The sequence below is a fragment of the Hippocampus comes genome, unplaced genomic scaffold, assembly GCF_001891065.2.
Source record: "Hippocampus comes isolate QL1 unplaced genomic scaffold, H_comes_QL1_v1.1 scaffold214, whole genome shotgun sequence".
Classification (NCBI taxonomy): domain Eukaryota; kingdom Metazoa; phylum Chordata; class Actinopteri; order Syngnathiformes; family Syngnathidae; genus Hippocampus; species Hippocampus comes.
The window spans coordinates 772,757-781,545 of record NW_017804875.1 but is presented as its reverse complement, the minus strand read 5'-3'; the positions used below and the strand labels follow the sequence as shown (position 1 = coordinate 781,545).

General features: G+C 43.9%; 1 protein-coding gene across 1 annotated transcript in view; it reads right to left on the bottom strand.

Moving 5' to 3' along the window:
- arhgap20 (Rho GTPase activating protein 20) overlaps positions 1–8,789 on the bottom strand; it is a 22,028-nt gene that overhangs the window by 2,545 nt on the left and 10,694 nt on the right. The window contains 10 exon segments of the mRNA XM_019880618.1: positions 1–13; positions 16–189; positions 437–551; positions 4,483–4,672; positions 4,748–4,857; positions 5,023–5,187; positions 5,520–5,713; positions 7,441–7,626; positions 7,858–7,924; positions 8,636–8,713. The exon segment at positions 1–13 is cut by the window's left edge and continues 2,545 nt beyond it. Coding sequence (XP_019736177.1) covers positions 1–13; positions 16–189; positions 437–551; positions 4,483–4,672; positions 4,748–4,857; positions 5,023–5,187; positions 5,520–5,713; positions 7,441–7,626; positions 7,858–7,924; positions 8,636–8,713 — 1,292 coding nt within the window.

Here is an 8,789-nt window from a genome sequence, read left to right as displayed (position 1 = left end):
CGGCGCCGTGGCCCTCGGCGTCGGGTTCGCAGTCACTGAGCGTGAGAACAGAGTCGCAGCTGCGGCTGTCCGGCTTGTCGCGTTTATCGCGCAGTGGCAGCTGGTCCTGGCACGGCGACTCGGGCTCGTCGTTCAGCTCGTTCTCCAGGCTGTCGTAGGACGAGTCGTTCATTTGGAATGACGACGCATCTGGAAGGAGCGGCCACGCACAATGTATCAATGTACAGACAGCACATCCAATCCCTTACAAATGTGAAATCCAAATGTCTTCAGCGTACAACAAAAACAAAGGAATTAACCTTACGGTTCCAATATTGCTTTATCGTTTGGAGTTAAGATTCTTTTCGTGTTTTTAATCTGTGCACATTTGAAGCGTTCGACGACAAGATTTCGTTCCATATTTGTGTCGGACCAAAACAAACATTCGTTCTCTCACCAGAGCCGTGCTCGCTGCTGCCGCCCTGCGGGCTGAATGCGGAAAACAAGGAGGTGACGTCATCGCCCAGCATGGCGGCGCAGTTCTCGATGAGGAAGCGCACCAACTCGCACACCTAAGGCGGGAAAAACGGTGTCAAACTTTTCACAAACATTTTGATGATTATTATTTTTTTAAATTGAGTAAAAACTATGATAAAGAATACGGGCAGCTGTTGTCACGTGTAGGACACAGAATAAAATACTTTGCCTTCGCTCGGTTTTGTGTGAAAGGCCAACAAAGTGCGGGACCATCAGTTAAATGTCGATTTAGTGGTACCGCTGTGTAAAAATAATATTTTTGTTGTATTGCAGTGTGAGAGCTGAAGTTCTCTGTGAAAATTCTTGCTCTTTGATGTGCTAATTGTGTGGGATTGCTGCATGAAAGAGGTTCACCTTCCTTGGCTGGGCTCTGTGTGAAAGGCGGCAGAAGTGGCGGATTTTCTGTCATGACCCAAATTAGCAAAATCTCTGAATGAAATCGGCCCCAGTTGTGTTCGCCAAGTCGTTTGTCGATTTTGTACGGGATGCTGTGTTGTGACATTTGCCAGCTTCTTTTGTCACAGATAAATGCTGTAAGTTTTAGCTGTTGCATGCCAATTTTGCAGTATGATTGCATGAAAGATTCTGTTTTCTTCCTCTACAAACACGTTGCAGTCATCAGACAACACTAGTGGAGTGTTTGCTCACATGAGGCGTGTTTATTGGAGGAATTCCTGACCTAAATAACTCCCCCCCACCCCCCTTCGATATCGGCACAGCTGTCCAAACGTTTTCTCACATATTTTCATTCTGACAATTTCCACCTTTTCAACGCCTACGCTCAAATTCCGAGCAGACCCTGTAAACACCCCCCCACCCCCTGATCCCACCCCCATCATACCTCATCATTTTGGCAGATAATCTGGGCTAAAATTGCAATTTTTTTTCACTTTGCCCGGTTTCCATGTTTTTATTTTCACCAAATTCTTCCTTGACATAAATTGGACAGTAGTTGTGGTAGTTAGTGCATCCGGAAAGTATTCGCAGTGCTTTACTTTTTCTACGGCTTTTTACAGCCTTGTTCCAAAATGGAATACATTCATCTTAGCCTCAAACTTTAACAGAAAACATCCCATATTGTCCTTACAAACACTGTGGGACGTCATATAGATAGGTGTGTGCCTTGCTAAATCTAATCAAATCAACTGAATCGACCTCAGTCAGTTACACGTGGAGAACCATGTTGGTAGCCTTGAAAATCAGACATTGCTTTTGAATTGTGGTTCGAGGTAATTACTGAAAACCCTATGAAATAAGTCGTCTCTGTGCCGTTTAGTGATGTGGTGTGCACCACACTAAACACGGACCACAGGAAACGGAGATTAGCAAGAAAATTGTGGACAAGTAGATTAAAGGTAAAGGAAATAAAACGAGCCAAACAGCTTGATGTTCATGTGACTACAGTTGCACTCATCATTCTGAAATTTAAGATCCGGGAACCGAGGCAACCTCCATGGATGTGGCTGAATGGGGCCAATTGCATTTCTTCGGGGTTTTTTTTTTCTTCACTTTTTAAGAAATCTTTTTTTTTTCTTAGTGTAGTATTTTGAGGTAACAAATGAAATGTGGAAAAAGCCATACACTGTACATGCTCTAGTATTTGCTGACTACTATTTTCCATGAATACTGAATTTAAATAGAATTTGTTGTTGAACAGAATATACTTTGTCACAACAGCTATTAATGTCAATTATGCAACTCACAATTTGCAGCACTGTGGTTAAAAAAAAAACAGACACTTCTTCACAGTCGTAGCAGACTGAGAGTTGAATTTCCCTCTTTCCCCCTTGAGGTATTATAATGAGTATACTAAATAATGGCCCACCGAAGGGAAGCATAATATGAAAATGAGTACGTTGAAAGCAAGCAACTAGAATGTCTTCCAAGTATAAGTAGAGAGGAAGAGGCTAGCGTATGTTTACACAAGCAAGTTCGCCTCGCTGACGCCATGGAAACGCAAGGCGCTTTCTGTTTGTTTGAGTCCAGATGTTGCGGCTTAGTGTGTCTGGATGCTGTTTGCTGCTGCGCGTAAACAGCCAGCCTGCGTTCTGATGTCACCTTTATGTCCGTTTTTTTATATTTTTTTTAACAAAGGGAAAAAAAAAACAAACGTTTTGGATTAGAAGCAGCGAGATCCAGGAATCCACATTCCCAAATGTGGTTTTGGATGCAGTCCACTGAGTTCTTTGCAAATGTGGTTCCAATATGCTGGCAGTGTGGAGTGTATATCATCATCATGTCATCCTCCTAATCCTCCTCTTCTCCTTAGTGTTATTAAAAAAACAACAGAAAAAGATGAAGCCGTAACATCCTCCTACGTGGTCTTTTTAAACAGCTACGAAACGCAGCATTTGCGGCAATATGCTGCTTAAAGCCAATGGACTACACAAATGTAGACCGATTTTGAGCCGACAAACGTAGTGTCTCATAGCCAATTTTGAGTTGTCTTGTGGTCCGTGTTGTCTGACATACTCAACAACTGGTCGGTAAGCGTGCGGGATGCGAAAGTCTGGCAGGTCAGAATTTTTGTTCGTCTTGCCGCGGAGTGTGACACGTCCTACGTCTTCCGTTGATTGGTTCTTCGGCATTGAGCAATAGGAAGACGGTCTTTGTCATTGAGCAATAAGAAGACAGTGCCCTCCTACTTGTGATGAGAGACTGGACGTGGCGCACGCAATCACAATGTGGTGTACACTATTTAAAAAGTAACTCGAAAAGGAGGAAATATTGTAAAGCGTGCGTAGCATTTCAACTCATGCTACTCATGCTAGCTGCAAAAATAGTAGCTAATTAGCAAATGGGTGTCATTAAACAAATTTGGTATCTCAAGTTCTTTTTATTATCTGGTAGTCTGACAGTGCAACCGTCGTGAACGACAAAAATGTCGTAGAATTAAACAAAGCCATAAGATTTCCCATTTCACACCCTCCCCTATAATATTGCAAACTGTCTCCTGTTCTGGGATTAGCAACGCACAGAGCATCAAATGAAATGAAGCGTAGCAACAACACATTTCTTTGGCCTTTTGCAGAGCTACTCTTTTAGTGTTTGAAGCTGTTAAAAGTTAATTGGAGACAACAGTATGGTCATGTGACTCCCGTCCACAGACCTCGGTGGAGGTGCGCCTCAGTCAGACTTGGCTAAAGACTCAGACCCCGTGAGGGGAAATGTTGAAAGCAGAGTGTTTGCCAAAGAGATATTTGTGGTTGCTGAGGTTATTTTTGCTGACACATCACTTTTTTTTCCATCTTCTTAGATGGCTGTCCACAGACACCAGCATACGCTGGAAAAGCAAACTAATGTAATTCCATAACATACTGTCGTAAGAGACTTGTTGACACTGAGTGCTAATGTTAGTGCCTTAGCATTCCATGATATTTTGAATTTGCACTTTAAGAAACAATGTTGTTTAGTGCTATCATAGCTTTTAGCCTCATCAAATGTTATTTTTACCCTTTTCAAGGAATTTAGCTGCTGTGTTGTTGCAATGCTTGAAGTAATTTGAACTCCGTTGTTGGTGTTAGCATTTTAGCTAAGCTTCTGGCATCCTCAACTGCTACCAGATAATGCCAAATCATTCATTTTAAGGTGTATTGTTGTTGATGCTGGATGCTAATGCATTGTCAATGCTCGATGCTAATGCATGATAGCATGCCATAAGCATTGGGGTCATGTAATGTGAAATTGTAAGTGCTGTCTTAACTTTTAGCCTCCTCAGATGCTAACAGATTAGCCTTGTGAAAGAAGGAAGCTGCTGTGTTGTTGCTAGTCTTGATGTCATTTGGTAAGACTCCATTTTTGATGATGTTGATGGCTTCTGTTAGTATGTCAGGCTAATTGCGATGATCAAATGCTAGGTGCCAATGTGCTCTGTCAAAGTCCAGTAAGAAGCAATATGAGTGTGTCACAAACAATATTAGCTTAGCATTTAGCCTCCTTGAATACCAACCGAGTCGGTTCACTCACCTTCTTGGCACCCTCCCCTTCCATCTCGGGGGTTCCAGGTGTGGTGGCCCAAAGCATACTGGGAGCAATGCAGACGGACAGATTGAAGGCATTCATCTGGTTGTCGTGGGCGAAGCTTTGAATGCGGTACAGCACAGCGGCCACGTGGCGCAGCAGCAGAAAATTCTCAGGAGGCAGCAGACGGAGTAATCTACAAAATGGCCAGTAAATGTCATTTCTGTTGAGCAAGCGGGAAACCCAACTAGCTCCTGGCTAACTTTGCTACCTGTGAACTTTGTCGGTCACATCATCACTTCCCTCACTCTCCATGGCCGCAGTCCACTGGTCGTAAAGGTCTGAGCAAAGCAGACTGCCTGGGATGCTGCGAAGGAAGTCCTGCCATGAAAAACAAAAAAACATTTCTAGTTATGTATTTTGATTTTTTGGGGATGATTTATATTTTGTATGGTGGACAGTGATGCTCAACAGGAATTATAAAAACTTCACACCAGGAAATGCTACTAAAACAAAATTAGGCTGTGTTTTTGTATGTGTGGTTACCTTGAGGACGGCGGCGACGACAAACACGGACTGGCGCGCAATCTCGCCATCGTCTGTCCCGGCGTCTAGTCGCTCACGTAGCTCCCGGCATGCCTTAGCCCCCGCCGAGCGCCGGAACACGCCACGGGTGAACGGGCCCTCCACGTACAGGAACACTAGCATGTCCTGAACCAAGACCATTGTTTGCTATTAACATGTTGTCAGCCTAGCGTCAGGTTCGCACTTTTAGCTAACATGATTGTACCGTGATTTCATTTTATTCCAAATAGTACCTGACGACTAATCTGCTTTAGCACTTTATCTACACTGGTTGCTAGTTTACTGTGCGTTAGCGTACCGACTTTTAGCATTATGGCAGACAACCGATCTGGGAAGGCTGCAGGTGTATAGCTGTTGTTCATTTAAATGCACAATATTCCCGATTTAATTGTGTGGATAACAAGCAGACTGTTTATATGCTGTTAGCATTTCCATTTTGTTGACCGCACTGCGCTCACCATGACTGGTTTGGGAAGGCCACTGTCCGCCGAGCAGACGGAGGCAAGCGGCCGCCCAAAGAGGTGCCCCGGGGTGGGGCCGGGCGAGGTAGGGCTCAGTGGGGAGGCTGCATCCAGCTGGTTGCTGGAGCCCCTCCAGAAGGGCCAGTTGATCAGAGAGCGCTTACGCTTGAATGACTTTGGCTGGGCGGTGTCTGTGCAAAGGAACGAGTTGATGTCAGGACAACCTTAATTTACCACACTCACGCTCAAAACCAGAATCGATACTTCAAAACCTACTGGGTAACCATTACCCTTGTCTGAAACCCTAATCCAGGCTTGCAAACAGGCTCGCAAAGTAATTCAGAACCCTAACTTTGTTTTAAAACCATAACAATCTTGAAACCCTGACGTTGGTTCAAAACCCTAAGTTTCAAAGCAGAAATTGTTGCTTCAAAACCTGACTCCTATAAAACATAACACAAAGTTTGAATGCCAATTCCTGAAAGTCCAATGCTATTGTGAAACCCCAATTCGAAACCCTAACTGTGTCTTGAAACTGTACTTTGAAACCTTCATTTGCTTTCAGTTCGCACTGCCAAGCATTGTCATGTCCACCGTGTCCGTAATGTAAGTTTCAAAGTAGTGCACAATAAAGGTGAATAGTCTTGTGTGCTAGCACCTAGCCTAGCATAGCACAGTTTAGCATAGCAATTGAATGAAGTGCTGTATTGACGACAGACAGAGAGCCATTGATGACTCATGGCTGCAATTTATGTAAAGGGCATTTGCGTAGACGTGTGTTTGTATGTGTGTGTATGTGTGTGTTTTCACAGCGTGGTCCTTGTTCACGTTCACAACGTCCACCTGTGTTTTGTGTGGTAAGGTATATGTTTGCATGTTTTGCAGTTTGAGTAACCACACAGCTAGCATGTATGACACACACTGACTTTTTGATTTCAGCATTCTGAGAACTCTTTGGAATGTCCGGAGTCACATGTGAGTCATCAGCTAAAAGACGCATTCAAAAACCTCAAAATCATCCTTTCAAACCGTAACCCTTGTCATGCAGCACTAACTTGAGCTGAAACCTGATTATAAACCCCCAAAACCCAAGGTGTTGTTATTCTCTTTTCTGGCCCTCACTCTTTTTTTTTGTTTTTGTGAGTGTGTTTCCCTGCCGTCAGCGTCCATCCTTTTTGTCTTTCCCGCGTCGTGTCCCATTTCCCGTCCTATCGCTTACTCGCCGCTGCCGGCTGTTGCTTTTTCCCGCCTGGACGCTGACCTTCAAGCGTGTTATCTCGGCTCACGTTGCCATCTTCCTTTTCCCACATTCTTTGTCAGTGACTTTTTTTTCCCTCTGGGGGTTAAAGTCAGAGGGAGAACATTCTGGCAGTGAGGTAACCCGAAGCACACATTAGTTGTCTCTTCTCTCTTGTTGAGTCCCCCGCAAAGGCGGTCGCGATATCCCCGCAGTCTTCTCCAAAAACCTTCAAGTTCATGAGCTTGTTTTTGTCTCAGATATTTCGCTAACACTTTGAGTAGTTAAAAAAATAAAGAAAAGTTCTGTAGTTTACAGAGGTCAGGAGGTAGTCAAGGATGTGGTAAGGAGGTTGTGAGGTAGGGAAGTACATTGGTGCCTTGAGATTCATATACAGTGTGTGTGTGTGTGTGTGTGTGTGTGTGTGTGTGTGTGTATGAATTTCGTCTCTGTATTATGTCATTACTTTACAATTTTATAACATCCTAGAGTGCCATTTTTCCTCATTAAAAACACATTGCAAGTTTTCTTTTTTTGGGGGAACGGATTAATGACATTTCCATTCGTTTAAATGGTGAAAGATAGTTTGTGATCCAAGTGTTCGTAGTTACGGGAAAAAAAAATACCACGGTATGTGTATTAAAACAACGGCAATGATGCTGCGGTGTTTTTATTGCTCACCAGCGAGGGCGTCCGTGCTGTGCGTGACTTTGCTGGGTCTGAGTATGAAGTGACACTGCGTGTCTGGAGGCAGACATCGGTCCAATAGCTGAACCTCGGGACACTCGCAGGGACTGCTCGGATCTCCGCGACCACTCCCGCCATCTCGAACATGACTCATCTTGATGCTGAAGGGGAATTCGTGGCCTGGACGGGGGAAGGATTTTGAAAAATTCAATACCGCACACTTAACGACTGGAGCGGGGATGTTTTGGAAAGACACAACAAAGCTGAAGAGGACAAAATGTCCCGGAAATGTCATAAAACAATAGGGACACTCTGAGCTCCCAGATGAACAAGTTGATGCGAGGACATGAATGCCTTCAAAGTGAGAAGAAAATCAAAGTCAGGCATTTAATAAGCGGTAGTGGTCCTCACCTATCAGAGGGTACGGAGGCTCATCCTTACTGGAACTCACCCACAATCGGTGATCCTTCACGTGACCCTATAGAACAAAAATGCAGGGTCTGAAGACAGGTTTAAGGTTTCAAGTTAGCTACTCAAGACAGGCTTAGGGTTTTCAAATGATGGTCTGATTTCTGGGTAGGACTTCAGACACATGTTTGGGTTTCAAGTAAATTTGGGGTCTCAAAATTGAGTTTGTTTTTCAAATCAGGGTTTTAAGACAGTTAGGGTTAGAGTTTGAAGTTAAGCTTTTGAGCCAGGTTGAGGGTTTCAAATTAAGGTTTCAAGCCACTGCTAGCACTTCACATTTTTGGTTTAATGGATTCAAAGTAGAGTTTCAAACCAGGGTTAGGGTTTCAAATCTCAAGTCAGGGTTTGGGTTCAAACTAATGTTTGTTTTTCAGGCCAGGGGTTATGGTTTCTAATTAAGGTCTTAAGAGTGGGTTGGGGTTTCAAACAAAGGCTAAGGTTTCAAGTTCGAGTTTTAAGTCTGTCTTAAGTTTGCAAATGAGGGTTTTACGTTAGGGTTTCAAATCAGGGTCTCAAAACAGTGGTCGGGGTTTCAAGTTAAGAGTTTGTTTCAAACCTTGGCGAGTGTCTCAAGCCAAGCTTCGGGTTTCAAGTTCAGCTTTCAAATGAGGGTTTCGGGCAGTACTTTCAAAGTCGACTTTTGACTTTCGAGTTCAAGTTTCAAGTCAGGGTAAGGGTTTCAAGTGAAGGCTTCAAAACTGGGTTTGGAAGCAGTACTCACGGCTATCCCGAACTGCATGAGTGCCATGCTGATGACTTCGTTGGTGTTGTCTGTGTTATTGACCGCCAACGTTTTGGCCTAAACACACACACACACACACACACACACACACACACACACACACACACACACACACACACACACACACACATGT